The 22349-nt window shown below is 36.0% G+C and overlaps 2 protein-coding genes across 21 annotated transcripts in view; one reads left to right on the top strand and one right to left on the bottom strand.

Annotated features, from left to right (window-relative positions):
- Nucleotides 1–22349, bottom strand: part of psip1a (PC4 and SFRS1 interacting protein 1a) — a 105057-nt gene that overhangs the window by 56083 nt on the left and 26625 nt on the right. For 9 of the 20 annotated variants that reach the window (XM_051896730.1, XM_051896860.1, XM_051896869.1 and 6 more), the window contains 3 exons: nt 20999–21092; nt 17422–17498; nt 13317–13455 (listed from right to left, as the gene is read on the bottom strand). The exons of 1 other annotated variant lie outside the window; for it this stretch is intronic. In XM_051896730.1, coding sequence (XP_051752690.1) covers nt 13317–13455; nt 17422–17498; nt 20999–21070 — 288 coding nt within the window. In that variant the 5' untranslated portion in view covers nt 21071–21092. Of the gene's footprint in view, nt 1–13316; nt 13456–17421; nt 17499–20998; nt 21093–22349 lie in introns of those variants that run through there. 10 more of the 20 variants (XM_051896786.1, XM_051896794.1, XM_051896756.1 and 7 more) reach the window with 4 other exon arrangements.
- LOC127514149 (uncharacterized) overlaps nt 1–22349 on the top strand; it is a 358601-nt gene that overhangs the window by 330075 nt on the left and 6177 nt on the right. The window lies entirely within an intron of this gene.

Here is a 22349-nt window from a genome sequence, read left to right as displayed (position 1 = left end):
AACGCTCCATCACCGTGATTTTAAATCAACCAGAAGTAATATGTCTTCATGACCCTTCCCATATGCTGAAATTATCATACAATGAATGTCTGCTGTTTTAGGAGGCTGTGTACTAGAACCAAAAGTAGTACAAAGTAAATGTCATAACTGTAAATACCGGAAAAACTGAGATCTAGATATACCATACTACTGACGTAAGCGTTCTGAATGACTTCAGACTACCATTTTCATAAAGGTCACTTAATATAATAACAGCTTTCTTAATCCATTCCCTCCATAGAAAGGGGGCTTTATTAATACACAGTTTAGGGTTCAACCATATACTTGAACAAGCATTCAAGTAAGGGTCAGAGCTATGCAGATGGGAAATCTTTAACCATACTGTATGCAAATGTGAAATAATAGGATGTTTTTTCACCTCACTATCCAGTTTACTGGACAGATTCTGCAATAATGAGATCGAAGGCAAGACAGATTATTCAATCGTATACCAAGGGGGAGCTCGCTCAGGCGTCAGTGACCAATGAGCCAGGTGTCTGAGACTGAAAGCATAATAAAATAAAACATTAGGCAGGACTAGACCACCTTTCTCAACAGGTCTCTGTAACTTATTAGAATGCATCCGAGGACGCTTACCATTCCAAATAAAAACCTTACATATTCTGTCAAACTGTTTAAAGTAGTAAAACGGTTTGTATTGGGAGAGACTAAATTAAATTTTTGCGTACAACTCATTTTAATTACATTGACTTTTCCAGCAATTGACATATGGAGTGGAGCTCATCTATCCATATCGCAGGAAATCTTCTTCATTAAGGGGTCGAAATTAGCTCTCAGTAAGTCATTTAAATTTGGGGGAAATAGAATTCCTAAATCTCTAATACCCGACTTAGTCCATTGGAACATGCCAGGATGAAAAGCTGAGACAGGGCAAAATGCAGTCGTCAGTGCAAGGGCTTCTGATTTAAACCAATTCAACCTATAACCTGGCAATTTAGAAAAAAATGTCAATTATTGTAAGGAGACCAGGTATAGACCTACCAGGATCAGTGACAAATAATAAAATGTCATCTGCATAAAGCATAAGCTTGTGTATTTGTCCCCCTGCTACAATGCCAGGAAAATCTGCGTTTTTTCTAATTGCGGCAGCTAAAGGTTCCAAAGCAAGACTAAACCGCAACGGGGAGAGTGGAGAGCCTTGCGGTGTTCCTCTACCTAGTAAAAAATACTCAGAAATTAATCCATTGGTTTGTACCACTGCTACCAGTTGTTTGTACAATAATTTAATCCATCTTATAAACGTGTTTAAAAACCCATAGACTTTTTAGAATTTTAAAAAGGTACCTCCACTCCATCATGTCAAAAGCCTTCTCGGCATCTAATGAGATGGCTGCAATTGGGGTCTGTTCCTCCCTTACTGACCACATAATGTTAATAAACCAACGAATATTATCAGAAGAGCTATTACCGCTAATGAACCCTACTTGATCCACATGTATAAATGATGATATAACTTTATTTAAACGATTAGTCAGGATTTTTGACAAGATTTTTATATCAAGTTGAATCAGTGATACTGGGCAGTAATTTTTACAATCACTTGAATCCTTATCCTTTTTAAGTATAAGACTAATTAGAGCTTGTGACAACGTTGGTGGTAACTCCTCCCTCTGAAATGCCTCCATAAAGACTTCTAGCATTAAAGGAGCAAGGTCTTTAACGTGTTCCTTAAATTCTGCGGGGAAACCATCCGGACCAGGAGCTTTTTCTGTAGGCAATGCTCTGATCACCTCAATCACTTCCTCTAGAGTTATATCAGAGTCAAGAAGTTGCTTCTGTTCATTTGACAGTTTAGAGCGATCTAACGGTTCCAGGAATCTGCTAATATCCTCATCAGTTGATGATGATGACGACTTGTAAAGATCTATATAAAATTCTTTAAATGTATTATTTATATCTGTAGCAGTAGTATATATATCTCCCCTAGAAGACCTAACAGATGGAATAATGGAAGAACACTCCTTGTGCTTTATATAATTAGCCAGAAGTTTTCCTGCTTTATTTCGTGACTCAAAATATGTCTGTCTTGTCCTGAATAGCAACAATTCAATCTTTTGAGACACAATGGTGTTATATCTATATTTCAGCTGAGTTAATTCTCGAAGACCACTAGGTGTCACTTGAAGTTTTATCTTTGTTTCAGGCCTTTTAATGCTTTTTTCCAACTCCAAAAGTTCTTGTGCTTTAAGTTTCTTGGAATGCGCTGCAAATTGAATGATACGTCCCCTAATAACTGCCTTAAAAGTCAATTCTAGAAAAAAATTATATGTGCATTCGAAAAAAAGTGTAGTGCCTTCCATGTGGATTCAGGAGTCTCCAAATATCTATGAGGCAGAGAGATTGACACATCCTAAGTAATGACAGCTTCGCTTTAGGTGTGTTATACACTTTTGGGCTGCTATGGTCTAAGAGTGGATCCATTAACAAATTAAAATCTCCACACAACACAATCTCAAACTGAGAGAAAAAACAATTTTTAAATTATTCCATTATCCCGAGGCATATGTAAACCACCCATTTTCATCCCCTCCCGTTTTCTTTATTAGGAACAGGAATCTTCTGTTCTTAAGTATAACAAATGCACTCGAAGCACTATTATGAGATGAGGACGCTATCAGTTTATGATGTCTATTCTGACACAGAGTCGTGTCGGAAGCCTTAAGGTGGTATTCTTGTATGTGGGCTATGTCAGCTCGCTTGCAATGTAAGTAATCTAGGAATTTTGATCTTTTAATGGGAGAATTCAAACCATTGGCGTTCCACAATATCACATTAAAAATCCCTCATCCTGGAATTGTCATGGTATAAACAAACGAAAGGCAAAGGTTACCATAGCAACCATACACATCGACAATAAGCCCACCTCTTCGAAATACGTAAATAATATTATAAACAAATACAGCAAATCCTGGTATTTCTAACAACGTAATTGTTAAATCAACCAAAGAACCAAATAACATACTACTAATGGCAGCATGCAGAGAGATAAAACACACCCTCTTACCTGCCTGGAAAGTAAAACTATTCAAGGCCATGCACTCCAACAATACAGATATACTCAGATGCCAGTGTCCTGCACATCTGGATGTCCAACACAGCGATACATAAACTTACACCCCTACTTAAAGTGCTATTACACAGAACAAAAAGGCTGTGTTTAGTCCTTAGGCATCTCTGCAGACGAGGCCGTATCCATCTCCGTTGTGACGCCTAGCGACGAGAAGAATCTCTCTAGGTCTCCCGGGGTTTTGAGAAGCAAATGCTCCTGGCTGTTTCACACACTGACTAGCGCAGGGTAGAGCAGGACTGACTCAATGCCTAGTTGTTGAAGACGTTTCCTTCCTTCAGCCATAGCTTTTCGTTTTTGAGACGTTCACTTGCAAAAGTCAGGAAAGGATCGTAAGCTGCCCCCTTCATAGCTCAGAGATGATGAGCTTCTAGCTCCCTGTAGGATCGCTTGTCGGTCGTTGTAGCAGAGGAGGTGGAAAATCAAAGTGTGCGTTTTTTTTCCTGGAGGAATCATCATTTGAGTATAGGCGGTGCGCACGTTCAATCTCAATCGTCTTCCCTTGTAGGGCTGGTATCCACTTTGGAATATGGGTCCGCAAGAACTGGATTGCATTCCCTGCTTCAGCTCCTTCACACAGCCCCACCAACCTAAGATCATTTTGTTTGGACATGATTTTCGTAACTTCTCCTGAAGCTCTTCTAGGCGAGACTTGCTAGCAATCAAGTCCTTTTTGATATCCCGCACCGTGGCCTGCATGTAGTCAAATTTGTCATTGAACAATTTGACATCCATTTCCAACAAATCCAGTAGAAAATCGTCGATATCTCTTCACAAAAAAAAAAAAAAAAAAAATCGCTGACATACTTAACTTTATGGCGCTCAGTTGTGAAGGCGTTCGTCGTCTTTAGGCTTTTTCTTAGCAGGAGAATTAATTAATTCCCGTTTGGATGCAATCTTGTGTGTCTCTAGAACAAAGGCAGTAATTGAAACTTGGCTAGAAACTTGGTAGGGATAATTAAATTAGAAAAACGGACATCTGAGGCGGGAAATCAGCTATTTTAGTTTGAATGTAATTTTCTTGGAAAAAAAAAAAAAAAAAAAAAAAAAAAAAAAAATCAGGCCCTGAATTTTTAACTACTCCTTCAAAGAGATTCATGTGATTCACACCACACTCCTCCCAACAGGAAGTCAGCCATCTTCAGTGGAATGTGAGTTTTTTTTTTTTTTTTTTTTACATTTTGAGGGTCTTACCATGGTTAAAAACTCATGAAAGTTATCAGATAAATTTTTCTTAGGACCTCTTTTTATTTGATACTGCGAATCAGACATGCCTCATCAGCTCCACAGAACCCCCTAGTTCGAAAATGCATATTTGGTCCCTTTGGAATATGTGAAAACTCACAGAATTGTGCACACTTGTAGAAGCTTAGCATCATTTAGCAATTATTTGTTCATTTGTTTTCGGTGTGGCCAGATGACTCCGTAGCACCCCCTAACATTTCCAAATTTATTCATCTCTGTGTTTGCCACAGATTTTGTCTGATAATAATGAATTTTGGTAGGGACATTGTCCTTAACATGACAAACATATTTCTTATCAACTTTCATTAGCTCCGCCCAACAGGAAGTCAGCCATTTTGGATTGTTTAAAAATGGCATGCTATGGATTTTGAAGGACTCGTCCTAGGGGATTTATGTAAGTGGCACCAACCTTCTTTTAAACTTTAAAAGTAAAATCATACCAAGACCCTAAAGATGCTAAATTGTGAAGATACTTTTGATATCTCGAACAGTGTTTCCATGGGGACATGATAAAGAAAAAAAAAAAAGAAAAAAAAACAGGGAGTGTCTCAATTTAAACAGAGTGAATATTTAAATATTTTATTGTATATACAGTGGGTACGGAAAGTAATCAGACCCCCTTACATTTTTCACTCTTTGTTATATTATAGCCATTTGCTAAAATCATTTAAGTTCACTTTTTTTCCTCATTAATGTACACACAGCACCCCATATTGACAGAAAAACACAAAATTGTTGACATTTTTTGCAGATTTATTAAAGAAAGAAAAACTGAAATCACATGGTCCTAAGTATTCAGACCCTTTGCTGTGACACTCATATATTTAACTCAGGTGCTGTCCATTTCTTCTGATCATCCTTGAGATGGTTCTACACCTTCATTTGAGTCCAGCTGTGTTTGATTATACTGATTGGACTTGATTAGGAAAGCCACACACCTGTCTATATAAGACCTTACAGCTCACAGTGCATGTCAGAGCAAATGAGAATCATGAGGTCAAAGGAACTGCCTGAAGAGCTCAGAGACAGAATTGTGGCAAGGCACAGCTCTGGCCAAGGTTTCAAAAAAATTTCTGCTGCACTTAAGGTTCCTAAGAGCACAGTGGCCTCCATAATCCTTAAATGGAAGACGTTTGGGACGACCAGAACCCTTCCTAGAGCTGGCCGTCCGGCCAAACTGAGCTATCGGGGGAGAAGAGCCTTGGTGAGAGAGGTAAAGAAGAAACCAAAGATCACTGTGGCTGAGCTCCAGAGATGCAGTCGGGAGATGGGAGAAAGTTGTAGAAAGTCAACCATCACTGCAGCCCTCCACCAGTCGGGGCTTTATGGCAGAGTGGCCCAACGGAAGCCTCTCTTCAGTGCAAGACACATGAAAGCCCGCATGGAGGACTCCAAGATGGTGAGAAATAAGATTCTCTGGTCTGATGAGACCAAGATAGAACTTTTTGGCCTTAATTCTAAGCAGTATGTGTGGAGAAAACCAGGCACTGCTCATCACCTGTCCAATACAGTCCCAACAGTGCAGCATCATGCTGTGGGTGTGTTTTTCAGCTGCAGGGACAGGACGACTGGTTGCAATCGAGGGAAAGATGAATGCGGCCAAGTACAGGGATATCCTGGACGAAAACCTTCTCCAGAGTGCTCAGGACTTCAGACTGGGCCGAAGGTTTACCTTCCAACAAGACAATGACCCTAAGCACACAGCTAAAATAACAAAGGAGTGGCTTCACAACAACTCCGTGACTGTTCTTCAATGGCCCAGCCAGAGCCCTGACTTAAACCCAATTGAGCATCTCTGGAGAGACCTAAAAATGGCTGTCCACCAACGTTTACCATCCAACCTGACAGAAATGGAGAGGATCTGCAAGGAGGAAAGGCAGAGGATGCCCAAATCCAGGTGTGAAAAACTTGTTGCATCTTTCCCAAAAAGACTCATGGCTGTATTAGATCAAAAGGGGGCTTCTACTAAATACTGAGCAAAGGGTCTGAATACTTAGGACCATGTGATATTTCAGTTTTTCTTTTTTAATAAATCTGCAAAAATGTCAACAATTCTGTGTTTTTCTGTCAATATGGGGTGCTGTGTGTACATTAATGAGAAAAAAAAAAATGAACTTAAATGATTTTAGCAAATGGCTGCAATATAACAAAGAGTGAAAAATTTAAGGGGGTCTGAATACTTTCCATACCCACTGTAGATGAAAACATTGCTTTTATTTCTACATGCAAACAGAACACTTTATCGTGACACTTTAGTCATGTGAATCATTGTGCCGTGTGAGCGAAGCTAAAGAGTGACGAGTATGCGCGGCTTTTGCGTAGCAAACACCTGCAAGCTATCAATGGTCAGCTAAACAAATGTATTTAAACACACAATACACCATCGCATTACCCCTGGATAACTTTTGAATCACTATAATGAATATAACGTATAGTGAATGATGAATAATGAATTTATGAATTCACTACATTTGTCTTGTTTACATTATATGCACTTGGGCGCCTATTGCCAACAAAACAGTCAGACATTTGAAGCACTTTTACTCACCACCTGCGGTTCAGACTCATGACCAGGATCATTACCGCTGTGACTGCTCCATCTTTCAGTTTCAAACAATCTGTAAATCCAGCGTAGAACTGGCCCTTGTTTATGAAACCATAAGCGCCGATCCCGAGGGCTCGAGCAGCCACGGAAAAACACAAGATATTCTCCATTCATTTTAACCAATAAAAAAAAAGTGATTGCAACTATCAGTTTCTATGGCTATTTTAATAAATAAATAAATAAATAAAATATATAAATATTGAGAGCACGTCAATGTAATGCGTGAGCACAAAACTCTCAGCTCCACTTAACGCTGGGTTCTTTGGGAAGCAAGGTTATCTTTCCCTCACAATCAAAAACACACTTCTTTGGTGACATTGTTGATTTCGTGAAGTCCTGTGACCTGGGCAGTGCTGCCGACGACTTCCGTAAAGCCTAAGGCGTGTTGATGGGCTTGCTCTTTGTTACGTCCCATGTTATTATTTGTTTTGGGAATGGTATTTTGCTTTTGTTTTCTTCCCTCTTCTCTTTTTCTTTGTCTTTACTTTCGTTTCAGCAGGGTAATGCGGTACCTGAGTGGTCAAATCTTTTGCCAATCACCGTGACGCGTGGTGACGACAACTTCACCAATGAGGGCACCCTAGTTGATGATTAAAGAGTGCACCTGTGCAGGAAGCGGGAGTTCTCCGGCACGCCACACATTCTTTTGTTGTTTGGTGGTTGACTCGTGTGCTTGTTTTGCCCTGTACCATCTTTGTGTTAATCTTTGTTAGTTAAGTCTGTATTCTTTGATAAGTCAGTGTTAATGGCCCATTCGATCTTTTCTCTCTGGTGTTTCTCGCCGTTTCTGTTATCTGGTTGATAAAACGACATTACTAAACGGAGAAAGAGATAAAGAACAGGTAAGATATCACGTGATATACATGTGCCACACTGAGCTATCAATTTTTGTATAGAACACTAGTTTAGTGACACGTGCCCCTTTTTGTATTTTTGGTTTTAGTAAGGGTAGTGTATTTAGGGCGCCTTGGACGCTGAAGATTTTTCTTTTTGTTCAATGTAGGTTTTTTTTGTGAATATTGATGGTTGAGTTAGATTAGAAGTTCTGTTTTCTGTTTAGTAAGATTGGTTATATTTTGTTTCTTTTTTTAATTTGGCACGGTCTCGTTCTTTTCTCTTTTCCCCATTCTTTTGTGAATTATTTTTGGCTAACGACTGGTATCAGGTACAGTACATGGCAAATTTTCAAGGGAAAAAAAAAAAAAAAAAAAAAGTCTCAACCAAGTCTGTAATCTATACAAGGAACCCCAGTTGGTACATTACTATAATATTACAAATTAAAATTAACTCATTTATATAGGTTAGGCCTACTTACATTTAAGTTATACATAAGGAAGTTTTTGTAATAATAATAGAATAATTTTTTAATGTCATAATTATGTTTCTACTTGTTTTTTTAAAATATAAACATTTAAATAGTGGCTGTCATAGAAAAACAGATTTTTTTTTTTTTCCAAACATACATTAAATATTAATACTTACAATATTAATTAAATATTAACAAAGAAAATATAAAAATACTAACAAAAATTAACAATAAGCTGTGAAAAAGCACTCAATGCAATATCTTATTGCGATGAATGGTCGAATACACACGTCGAATTATGGTCGAATTATGTCAAAATGCCCATCAGGTAAACAGTTGGGTGTAAATCGGATGTGTATCAGTATTAATGGATCCATGCATCCATGGTCTTATAGTGACAGCAGCCCAGTATACCTGCTGCTCTGTGAGAAAATAACAAATGAGATGAGAAAATAACTTACTGCTCTTGACTGAATAACTTTTTTAGCTTTAATAAGAATAATTAAATATTTAATTCATACAGTGAAGACTATGCAATACGTTATTTTTACATTTGATTATTAAATTTCAGTACGAATTCTAACTGCATGTTAAAGCTGCAGTCCGTAACTTTTTTGGTTAAAAATGATCCAAAATCAATTTCTGAGCAAGTACATAACCAACCAGTGTTCCAGTGTTAATTCCATTGACAAATAATTTGTCATAATTTTCGTCAACAACATTTTTTTCACGGTAAAAAATGCGCTTTGAATGACTAAAACTATGACTAAAATCTACTCTAATTTTCGTCAACAAATGAAAACGATACGAAAATGATAGAGAGGGACAATTTGGGAAGATATCCAGTCAGGACTGCTGTACTGGGTGGAAGATGCGCACATTTGAAGTGTAACGTGCTGATCTAACCGCGGGAAAAGCGGCGCTGTTGCGCACTCTACAGGTTCGTCTAGCAGCACTTCAGACTGCTTCTCAATTAATGAATAGCGCACATTTATGCCAAGCGATTGCTTATGAGCTAATGTAGATGAATTATGACAATGTTTACTATACAATGTTTATACGGTAATATGTTTTAGACGGTTGTAAGAACACATTTTATTATCCCTCACCTGAACTTAAATGAGCAGCCTGCATCTACAGTACAGACCGCAGACATTTCAGAACAAGAGTCACAGTGTATTTCGGGATGGTTTATTATTATTATTTATTATTGTTGTTATTTTGTTTATACAATAAATTGTATTTAACTTAATTTAATTTCTATTTAATTCATAGTAAACTACTGTATATTCTGTCACAGGAAGGAAAGACTAAGAACATTATTTGACACATTATTCAATATATTTTACAAGTATAAGTTAAGTTATTATAGTTAATTAATCCTAAAACCATAAAAATATCTTCATTACTTCAAATAAATGTTAACTGAAATAAATATATAAAAAATGTAAACTTATTTTACTTCATTTAGTTTCCAAGCTTTAGCTTAACCTGATGTATTAAAATAACTAAAACAGAAATAAAAAGCTATATAGACATTTACAAGCAAAAACTAAATTGAAATGACAAGTACTAAATTGAGCTCTCTTTCGTGTCTTTTTGCACTTGAACGGTCTGAAAACTGTCCGCTTTTGCAAGTAAAGTACAGTTGGTTGTCTTAAGTGAACATAAGTTTGGAGAATATCAGATGTATATCAGTGTATTGCATCTGTGTATTGTTAGAGAAATGCTTACTTAATGCATTACAATTTAACTAAATTAGATTTTAGTCAACTAAATCTACTGTAGATTTAGTCGACTAAAACTAGACTAAAACTAAAACAATTTCCGATGATTAAAATATGACTAAAACTAAATGCCATTTTAGTCGAAAGACTATGATTAAACCAGGGTTGGGCAAAAATACATCAAAATGTATTTTAAAATAAAATACCAAATACTTTAATTTTAAGTGTATCAAAATAAACTACAAAATACAGCAGCCACACCATGTATCAAAATAAACTACTGTATTTTTGTATTTTAAAAATACCAAAAAATACTTTTACAAGGAAGCATTCAATTTCTTCGCAAATCTTCCATCAATTGGCCTACAGTAGGATTTTTGGATTAAAATATCCAAAACCACTAGAACAATGTTATATATTTTGTTGACTTGTGTACTTACATTATCCCAAATGTTTCCAAGAATGTTTAAATTAGTTACTTTGTGTTTGGTAACAAAGGGCCTACTTTGCATCAGCAACACTGACTCAATGACAAACAAGTCATTCATAAGAAGACAACTGATGGCACCTGTATTCAGAGCAACTAGTTTCTAACTAATTAATAAATTGACTATTAATCATAAATATAGGGGGCTGCTGCTCGGTATAATAGTTTTCAAGAACATTATGTAAATTGGTAAACTATTTAGCCTAGGCTACTTAAACGAACACCAAAACCTAACATCTGTTCTGATCTCAACAAGTCTGGGCAAACTACTGAGTATGTACCAATCAGAGGCCGCATTTTTGTGATGTCATAATGTAGACTTCTTACAAAGTATTTTACAGTATTTTAAAACTATAAAAATACAAAACTCTAAAGTATTTTGATACAAAATCTAAAGCCATTTTCATCAACCCTATCAAATACAAATTACAAAATACTATTTTGTATTTAAAACACGTATTTGAAATACATGTATCATAAATACTGCCCATCCCTGACTAAAATTAAATTAAAATTTGCTGTCAAAATTAACACTGCAGTGCTCAAAAATAATCTCCTTACCTTAGCCCAAACCGCAACGGTAAACTTGTAATAATGTTTTCTAATTTAAGTGGTACTGGTAGGTTTCCACGGGAAATTCGAGCATGCCTCTGTTCCTCTTTGCGTCATTACGTCACGTCTGTTTACATAAAGAACTAATGCTACAAATTAACATTAGAGATTAGACTGTACAGAAATTTAAATCTACAGGTAATGCTAATACACACTAAATACACGTAGTCATGCAATGCTCATGTTGTTAACATTAACAATTTGACAACAAAGTATAACAATAATAATAATTTGCACGGTTTGAAGTGATATGAGCTAAGTGATCATTAGATTTAAATCACCATTGGTAGTGTGATTTATTGTAATGCTTTTTTTTCCTCAGTTGGTCACAACAAAAGTGGCAGATTCATTACTTGTTCAAATGGCATTTTCCTGTGAAAATTCTTATTTTGTATTTTGGTCATACTTCCAAGACTACAATCTGTGATTCCGAAGTACTTGTACAGTATCCACCATTGCAGTGACTGGCAGCAGCACATTCTCAAAACATTAGATTCATCCGCGCTGAGGAGCCGTGCCGATGCACAACCCACGTAAAAATGATAATTCCGCAAATAATGGCAATTGCAGGTTGCAAACAGAGATGGCATTGCAAACAGACATATTTTTGTTATTGGATTTGTCCTATTGTTTGTAATTTGCTTCTTTTTTCCTTTTTAATAACAGAAATTAAATAAAATAACACAAAATACCTATACTGTGATATACACTGCCCGGCCAAAAAAAATTCACTGTTTGGATTTAAATAGGCAAATGCTTAAGAGTTTATGACTAGATCATTATTGCTGTTATTATTATGTTTCTAGCATGTTATATGTTTAGCAACAGTTCTCCTACCCCTATTGATGGAGTGTAGCGCTTTTCATTTCTTAAACAAACATGTAGGAACCATGATCATACTCCAGGATGACAATGTCAAGATTCATTAGGCTCAAATTGTGAAAGAATGTTTGTGAGGGAGCATGAAGAATCATTTTCACATGTGAATTGGCACCTCTGAGTCCAGACCTTTTCATTGAACAACCATGTAGTAGAATTTACAGAGTGCTCACTCACCTCTTGCATTGTCAATACAAGATCTTGACCAAAAACTGATGCACCTCTTGATGGAAATAACATCACAACATATTTCCATCAAAAGGTGCATTGATTTTTGGTCAAGATCTTGTATTGACAATGCAAGAGGTAAGCACTCTGTAAAGTCTCCTCCAGCACATCCCAAAGACTTTCAATGAATTTAAGGTCTGGACTCAGAGGTTCCAATTCATGTGTGAAAATAATTCTTCATGCACCCTCCCAACCATTCTTTCACAATTTGAGCCTGAATCTTGGCTTTGTCATCTTGGAATATGGCCATGATGTATCTTCCTACATGGTTGTTTAAGAAATGAAAATCTACACACTCCATCAGTTGTGGAGTACTGTTAAAAGTACTGTTGCCAAACATATAACATGCTAAAAACATACTGCAATAATGATCTAGTCAGACTCTTAAGCATATGCCTATTTAAATCCAAACAGCGTCGTTTTTTTTGGCCGGGCAGTGTATATCGTTATCGTGAAATAAAATTTCTCATATCATGAAATATGAATTGTGTCATATCGCCCACCCCTAACTACAGCACTACAGCAATTCGTCACCACACATTAAAGAGCGCCAAAGAGTGTTTGAATTTCATAATATAAAGGGCAGAATTTGAAAGCTGAGACTTAATATCAAAAATAACAAAGCTCGAAGCTTATTGTGATTACTGGATGGGAGGTTTTGTTCATTCATCAACTGAAAACAGACTAAAAGATCCATTCTTGAGATTTAAGAATTGACATTCATAAAAATGAGAATAGATTAACATTGATATTTCTAACTCAGCCTGTATGATACATTTATTTTTAGAAATTCTTAATTTTATATTTTAGAAAACTGAACAGAGGCAATAGTCTGGAAACACAATATTTTTCCATACTTTTCCAGACCTGGGAATTACTCAAATCAAATTCCTTACTTTCCATACTTTTTCAAACTGTGTAGGAACCCTACAAGTGTATTTGTGTATTGCCATATGTGTGGATCTCTTGTATGCATTGGTGGATTACTGTGCGCACACTTGAGTCCATTGCATTTGTGCATAGAGTGAAAATAGTATCAACACCTCCCACAAAGCCTTAACCATCTAATTTTTCCATCTCAAACAGCAAGACAACAGCACCTTATGTCCGTTAAGCTCCACTTTAGGGTTGTTTTCAATCTCCCACAAGCCTTCATTGAAACCCTTCCTTTTGTTTGGTTTGCCATATTTGTCTTTGTTAGTCAAATAGGGGAAGATGTCTTTGGGACCCAAGAATGCTCTGAAAGATTAACCAGAAAGCACACAATACATAACTATTACATCTATATTATTATCCATAACTTAACTGCAGGATCTGGGGCTCAATGTATAAAACTTCACAGTTTTCATCCTAAAAGTGTGCCTATCAGTGTTGGGTGTAACGCGTTACTGTAATTAAATTACTTATCCACTGAAAAAGTAAAGTAAGGGATTACTGTTCATTTTTAGGTAATTTAATTACAGTTACTTATAATGTACTTGCGTTACATACTGTAAATTAGTTCGACAGTTCTGTTTAAATCAATATTGAATTTAAAATCTAAATTTGTCGTCTAAAGGTAAAAGTCAACACTGCCTCTTTAAAATTGTTAGCTGTAGTGCAGTTGTGCGTGACCATTTGGCTGCATAGTCGCTGTCTGAAGATGTCGGCAGAAGCGAGTGCCTGTTTTGCAGAATGGAAATATTCCAATTACTTCACTTTTCTGACACAGGTAGGCAAGAACATTAAGGTAAAATGTAAGCTATGTCCTAGGGAGAAAAAAAAAAAAAAAAAAAAAAAAAAAAAAACTGCGTGCGCTCTCTGAGAGACGGTCTTCAGTCAGTGCGCTCTCAGCCAAAGCGCACACACATAGTCGCCTCTCGTGAGTGTCAAATTTTTGCGGTTTATTACACATAAACGTTCAAATACACACACAGTTATGTCAAAATGCCCGTCTTGGTGTATATTCGCTTTGGTTATGTGAATGTGAACAGTATGTGTAACAGCATATTGTCTGCGTCTATTAAGTCTTAGTGACAGCAGCCTTTAAAACATGCTACTGTCTACTATTGGCTGTCTGTATTATAAATGATAATCAAACAACAAAAAAGCTTTAATAAGGATTAATCTATATTTAATTTATACAGTTATGACTATGCAGAGTTATTTTATATTTGATTATTCAATTTCTGTGGTATTTTTACTTACTACTATTAGACCTACCTGGAAAAAATTATATAGCATTGTTTTATTTGTATTTTTATATATTTTTTACCGTGGTATCGAGAATTGTGCACTTTTGGTGGTATCGGTACAGACTACTAGATTTTTGGTACAGTGACATCCCTATTTGTTACTAAAAAAAATTTAAGTATTATAAAGTAAATAAAACTATTATAGTATATGTTTTAATAAGCTATAAAAGGCTAAACTATTCCATGTTTGACTAAATTATTAAAAAGAGTTTCCTTTCTATTGTCTATCCGGTCAAGGTTTATAGGGATTTTAAGAAGTAATTAGTAAGTTACTTATTGAGTAATTAAATTACTTTTCAGACAGAGTAATTAGAAAAGTATTTTAAATACAACAATTACTAATTACTAATTACATTATCAATTACTTTTTGTTACTTCAAAAAAGTAATTATACCAGAACCTGCACAAAATTCCCTTTATAAAAACCAGTCAGTGGAAGATTGTGCATACATGCCTTTACACCCCATCTCCTCCCCGAAATAACCAAATATGGAGCTTACAACGCCTAGTTTTACTATGCATATCCTCCTCTGCATATTTTCATATGCATACTCCCATCCACATGATAACATATTTAACAGTACAAGGAAATTAGGAAATTGAGATACCTACTACAAATGCCATTTGTGCAGTCACATTACATTGCTAAAAATCATTTAAAAATCGTTCTCTTATTTTAGAATAAATATAGGCTATATAAATTTATCAAAATATCTGTAAAAGCAAAATTGTATAAAATACTTTTCAGAGAAAACTGGCCAAATAGTATTTGTAATATAGTTTTAAACAAATCAAATTTATGCAATGTTGCCTATAAGGTAAACATATGAATTAGGATGCTTATACAGAATATTATTAATAGAAACAGATAGGCCTTATTTTTTTGCAGTGTAAATACAATTGTCTGAATCAGTGCGTCACTGACAAAGCATCTTTAAAAAAAAAAAAAAAAACGCAAATCATAGTTTCCGTCAAATTCTATCCTTCCCTATTTTTCATTATGTTGGGAAGATCACAGGAGTTATCACTAAGATACTGCCTGCCTGCACAAGACATCAGCAGCACACCTCCGTGCAGCAGTGGTTGTACAGTATTGTCATCAGACCTTTTCAAACCAGCCAATAGACCATTCTACCACTGAACAAAAGTGCGCATCACTGATCACTGTTCTTGCAAGAAATATTTGCTCAGAACATAAGTTCTGCAATTTAGTTTAAAGAGGAATTATTATGCATCTACCACGCTTTGCTGTCATTAAAGCATTAAAATGTAGCATGCCACAGGAAAAGTATTCAAAAGCAGCACATCTACTACAATATTTAACAATACAATATCTAAATTCATACAATTTTTGTTTAACTTCTGGATAATGACTTCATGTAATTTGAGTGCTTAACTCCATTAATGAGAGTGGAATATTTAATGTGTTTATGTGTATATAAAATGGAAAACAGATATTAAAATCATGTTTACTTCAGTAACACACGTACACGTATGCACGGTCTAGAGCAGGGGTCGGCAAATAAGTTTGGCATCGGGCGAAAAATTTTCGCCACTAGATGGCGGGCCAGAACATAGTCAAAGGATAATTTATGTTAATTGATAAAAAATGCAACTAGAATTGCCTGTGACAGACTGTTACAGTGTCTTTTGTAACTGGTAGAGAGCTGATACTCTGTGTTAAATCCTGTAGTAGGACAGTCATTAACAAAAAGCCACATTTGTGTGGCAATGTCCGGGTTTTACACTTGATAAATTAATAAAGCAGAGTAGTGACCTGGCAAGTATCTTCATTCACCAACTTGCAACACAGACCGCCTTGCTAAAACACACATATGTGGGAGATGCAGAATGGATAAAAAAAATAACTAAGAGGACTTAAAAATAAATGAGGACTTGAATAAACCCATTAATAGCATGTTTGAGTCATGCTCTTAACGAACTATGTTTTATTTCCCCTTTCCATATTGTGAATAATAAATGTGTATCATTTTAATTTGCTTGTTGCACAATGGAGCCTTACTTACTGTAATAATTATTTGACGTAGCCTACTTTTACACTGAGAATTATTCCTTGGCATCCTCACGTACTAAACTGCATTTATTTTAAATTGTTTGTGTGCTGGAGGTACGCTTTTACGTCGTGTGCAGAGTGATGTTAACATTTGAGCTAGCTGGTGAGAGAAGAGTCTAAAGAGGAAAGTTGATAGTGAAAATAAGGGAATACAAAGAAGAATTGAAAGACAACTATGCATTCATCCTACCTAGTTTTGTGAATACAAAGCCGGTGTGTCTTATCTGCAACAAAGTTGTCGCTGTTTTCAAAGAATATAACACCGTGTCTACACTGGACGCGAATGGCGCAATGCGACGCCTCAAATGATAATAGAACCCATTATAATCAGTAATATTGTCTACACTGGATGCGGCGCGGTGCGACGCGAGTCACACAACAGCACATTCCAGACAGTAAACGGATTCCCCGTTCTGTTTCTGACGTAGTCCAAGTGCTTTGCAACGGTTGATTTGTCGCGTTCAGTGCAGACAGCTTTGAGCTATTGCGGCGCGGCGCAACGCGATGCGAAAAAATTTGCGTCTGGTGTAGACACGGTGATAATAGACGGCACCACGAGATGAAGATCTATTTCAGAACCAGCAACTATCAAAATAATCTGGCTGCGGGCATGGGTCAGATAATATTGCCGGCGGGCAAGTTTTGGCCCGCGGGCCGCCTATTGCCGACCACTGGTCTAGAGTGTGCGGATGGTGCGCACATATTTACGCCAAGTTTATTTTTTTAAATCCTGATGTATGCGTAGAAAATTGCATGCGCACATTTTAATGCCTTTTTTGTGTATACTCAACGTTTATACATCAGGCCCCAGGTCTTGAATTAACATGCCATTTCGATTTTGACCATTTGAAGCTCCACAACAATTCATCACTTAAAGTTTGACAAATTTCTACTTACGTTTCATGAGTGCCAAAAAAGAAGATAGGAAACTTTATATTTGACGGTTTGACGGCTCCATCTGGAATCTCATCGATCTGAAATTGCACAGTGGCATATGTAAAACATGAAACAGCAGCATACGTAAACATTTAGAAGCAAAGTACTAAACATTAAATCAGACAGTGACATTTGAGTAGCCTATAATAAACAAATTAATATAGGGGTGTAACGATACATCGTTATATTGAGATTTCGCAATATAAAAATGCAACGATATTGTTGATGTAAACGATATGACTCACAATATAGAGTTAGTTTTTTCCAAGACTCAGCTTATAGTATTTATAAAGTATAATTCACCCAAAAATGTAAATTCTGTCATGTACTCACCCTCATGTCGTTTTAAACCTAAGATTGTCATTCATCTTCCAAACACAAATGAAGATATTTTTTTATGAAATCAGAGATTTCTGTCCCTCTATTTAAAGTCAATTTCACTAAAACTTAAAAGATCAAAAAATAAATAAATAAATAAATAAAAAAAAGGTTAAAAGGTTATAAAGGCACCATAAAAAATAAGTTGAGCTGGCTAATCCAAATCCAAGTCTTCTGAGGAGACACGATGGCTTTATATGATGAACAGATTTACAACGCACATACTGTAGTAAACACGAATTTAAAATTTTTGGATGAACTAATAAAGTTTGGGAAGAGTCATTTTGACACGCTTTGCAATTAGAACTGCTATTGATCATCTGAAGCACATACGCGCTGGAGCGGCTCTCTTCAAAGTGAAAGCACAAACATCATTTAAAGCGGCACTCCTCGAAGTGAAACCATATTTTAACTTACCATATCGTGTTTTTGGTTTTGGTAGTATGATGATTCAAAACTTTTAGATTGTTTATTCTTATGTAAGTGCATTAATCTGGCTTGTCTGTGTAAGAGAATCAGCGAATGCCTGCATTTAAGGCGCGAGTGTACTGCGTTAGAAAAAATGAATATTTACAGAGTTTCAGTAACAGTAGGCTACTACATTAAACTACTATATTTAATGTTGAATATAATATACAATAATGCAATGGGGGAATATTTGTGGGTCCTGATAATGCCAAATGTCTGATTTTACCAGTAAAAAAGGGCTATCATTATTTATAGCCTATGTATAGGCTAGCATAATTCTGTATTTTCAAGTTCAGAATAATGAATCAGGGCTCTACAGTGCGAGCATTTCGCTCGCATTTGCGCCTGAAAATAACTGCGTGCGAGTGTGAAAAAATATTTAGGCGCACTGATGCGAGTGACCCAATCGATTCTCATGAATAGAACTATAATACAATTGAAACAAAAAGTACACCTCCTAAAATGCATCTACACTGAACAAGAGTTATGTTTCGCACGGCAATGGGCTGCTTTTCATGCTTTCATTCAAAGAAGCTGCTTCAGTCAGCAGAGCAAGTGCAAAAGACTTGCGCGATGGACTACACTTCAAATAGGCTATTGTTTACAAGGTGAAACGAGACCGTCTCATGCTGCGGTTTCAGCCTGGAAATACATTTGTATTATCATAAGCAAGGTCGGAAATTAACGGGGGCTTGAGGGCAAAAATGGCACCAAAAATTACTAAAAACATTTTACTTTCTCTTTTGAAGTAGCGGCAATTCGGAGGCGGCAACTGCTTGAATGGTGGGTGGGTTCGTTATTATTCTTAATGAAAAACACACAAAAAAAACAACAACAACAACAACAACAACAACAACAACAAAAAGTACAATGACAAACTCGCTTAAATATGCGTTTACATTTCGCTTTGCAACCAAATCTTCATCCATCGTCATTCAGAGAGGCGAATTGGGCGAAGTGAGGTGAAATCTGACTCCTTCTGCGACTCTCGTTCAGCTCTCACTGAATTGAGCAGACGCGTTCAGTTTTTAACTGTATCTGTTCTCTAACTAAACTAAATTATTTTTATTACTATTTTAAAAAATCGCAGCAAGCTTAATATGTAGCCCATCCAAGTTAAATACTATCACACGAGTATACTCCTGTTTCTCAGAGTATTGGCATGATTGCAAATGTGATTTTTACCGATCTTATTGAAGGCCAATAAACACGTTGATATTAAGTGATTTAACATTAGACACAATAATGTCTGTTTTTGCTCTATTTCGTGAAAATAGTTTCAAACAAAGCCACACCAGAACTGTTGCGCATCTCCAAGCAACGGTGAATGAATGAATCTGCGTTTTGAACGACTGAATGAATGACTCGCACATTAAGATTTACCGCAACCTACTGGCGGTAAGTAATACATTTATTTCCATATTTACACTTTACATAGACTGTTTTTTTCTTAAAATATTAAACTTTTAAAGTTTAACTTTTGACATATTTCTAAATTCAAAATTATATTTAAAAACATTCGTACAACATTATTTACCAATGAGCTGCATTAAGCAGTCTATGTAAATAAGTGTCTAAAAACCACTTCAGATGGAGCTTCTGTGCCACCTCTGCAGTGCAAAGATTCTTGATGATTTATTTTGATAGGTAACAGCCTGACTGGGTCTTATTGTTCTAACTGAATTTATTGTTTAACATTTAAAAACAAATTTTCTATTTAATTTAAGAAATCGACGAAATATGATGCATACATTTAATAAGATTAGGAAAAAAAAAATGCTCTTATAATGGTAAAAATGCCTGTGGAAATTAATTTAAAGGGGCAAATATCGCCCTGTAATGGGGAAGTTAGTGTCTGTTATTGATCAGAAAGTGCTCGTAAATTTGACTGTGCTCCTAATTTTTTTTTTTATTAGGAGCACAAGTGCTCCTAAAGAAAAATGTTAGCATAGAGCCCTGTGAATACTTTTATTCTGGAGTCACCATTGTTTTACTGCTTTAAGAAGTTCTCTCTTAGGTTTCAGCTATCCTAATTATACTTTCATGTTAAAATTCAGTTTTATTGTTCAGTGATACCTATAGTCAATTGTTAATTTACATACAAAAGTTTCAATTAAATCTTGAAATATTTTAAATTCTTTATTAAAAGGGTCATGAACGGCATTGTTTTATTGTTATATGTTTCCTGGGGTGCACTTATAACGATAGTATGATTTTTACATCAAAATGGTCATAATTTAGAAATAAAAGGCTTTTCCTACCCTGATTTTAGCCCTCTTATTTGAATGCTGTTTGTTTTAAGAGGCGTGTCTGCTGTGAGACTTCAGTGTAAACACCCACTGCTGTGATTGGCTAAAATCTTTCCATTTGCAATAGCCAAGTATTATGCTCCGTAGAAGGTCCTTAATCCATCAGCAGGACCGGTATCTGCTCCTTTGTGCAAGGAGGAACATGATGAGCACTGCCAGAGCCCTACAAAATGACCTTCAGCAGGCCACTGGTGTGAATGTCTCTGACCAAACAATCAGAAACAGACTTCATGAGGGTGGCCTGAGGGCCTGACGTCCTCTAGTGGGTGATATGTATCGAATTGTGAGCTGAGTGTGTCATTACACCCCTAATTAATAATAATAATAATAATAATAATAATAATAATGACAGAAATTATGGTCATTTAGTTGTGTTTGCTCACCCTTGCAGGCCAGTGGGGATAACCCTTCATCTTTGCAAAAATCAAATCGCCAGGCTTGAAATCCCGAGCCATGCCAAGACAGATGGATCACCTACTTTGGGACATATAAAAACATTTCCATTATTTGTACCTCAAGACACCACTCATCCATTTAGTTTCATCACATTAACCTCATCACAACACAGTGACATAGATAGTTATTACATAATGATTACTCAATGAATATTCTCTGTTAAGTCATTATCTGATGACGTGATATCTCTCTGTGAAACTGTTTATTGCACTAGCCCAGTGGTTCCCAAACTGAGGTACGTGAGGTGACAAAAGGGGGTACGCGAACAAAATGCTGAGTAGTTAATTTAATTCTACCTTAAAATAATATTAAAATCGAGCATGTATTTCTAACTGCCAAAATGTCGTAAATCCAGTACATTTAATCAAATTACCTCATCATTTGAAGTAAAAAATGACTGTATCCACACAAGCAGCATGCATATGATAGATTGCATGCAGTCTGCTGCCTTAAATCGTGCTAAATTACTGTCGTTTTCGACAATGCACCTTTGTAAAAGTGGGGATTTAGCACTTGCTCTCATGAAGAACAAATATAGACAGAGGATTAATTTTGATTTAAGACTCAAACTTTCTTCGATACAAAAACATACCTTGTGCGAGTTCTTGTATTTAATGATGATAACGAGCAAGAATGCAATTGTTCCCGAATATCCACATGACTGCAAATGTGACATTATTATGCAACAGGTCAAAAAACAAAACATACATTTTAAACACAGTACTGTCAGTATTTACTCTATTTTGCAATGAAATAATAGTTCTAACGAAAACCACAGCAGAACTACAACACACATCTGTGTTTCGCGAACAATTCTTCAGCTTTGAACGAATCGTGAGAGTCAATGATTCATTCACAGCCACTTGCTTCGTTACTGAATGAATGACTCGATGACTCACTAATAAAAACAGTGACTTGCTACCACCTACTGGCGGTTTTAGTGTAATATTTAAAAGTTTTACTTAGTTTTACCATCACTGCATATTTCTCTAACATTTTTATATAAACATTATTTATTTTATAAAGTTATTCATAAAGGTAAAGATATGCACTGGAAAAATCAATTTAGGGGGCAAATATTGTCCCTTAATGGTAAAGGTGTGACTGCAGTCTAAGTGGAAGAGAGGGGGTAAACAGAAGGATGGTAATCCCTTCAGGGGGTACTCCAAGCTAAAAAGTTTGGGAACCACTGCACTAGCCTACTCGTAACTCCTTGATTTAGGTTGGAGGTGTCAGTTGTTGACTGCTGAAATGTCTGTCACACAAACAAATAAAAAA

Source organism: Ctenopharyngodon idella, chromosome 1, assembly GCF_019924925.1.
Source record: "Ctenopharyngodon idella isolate HZGC_01 chromosome 1, HZGC01, whole genome shotgun sequence".
Classification (NCBI taxonomy): domain Eukaryota; kingdom Metazoa; phylum Chordata; class Actinopteri; order Cypriniformes; family Xenocyprididae; genus Ctenopharyngodon; species Ctenopharyngodon idella.
The sequence above is the reverse complement of the archived record's forward strand: the minus strand, read 5'-3'. Positions and strand labels throughout refer to the sequence as shown.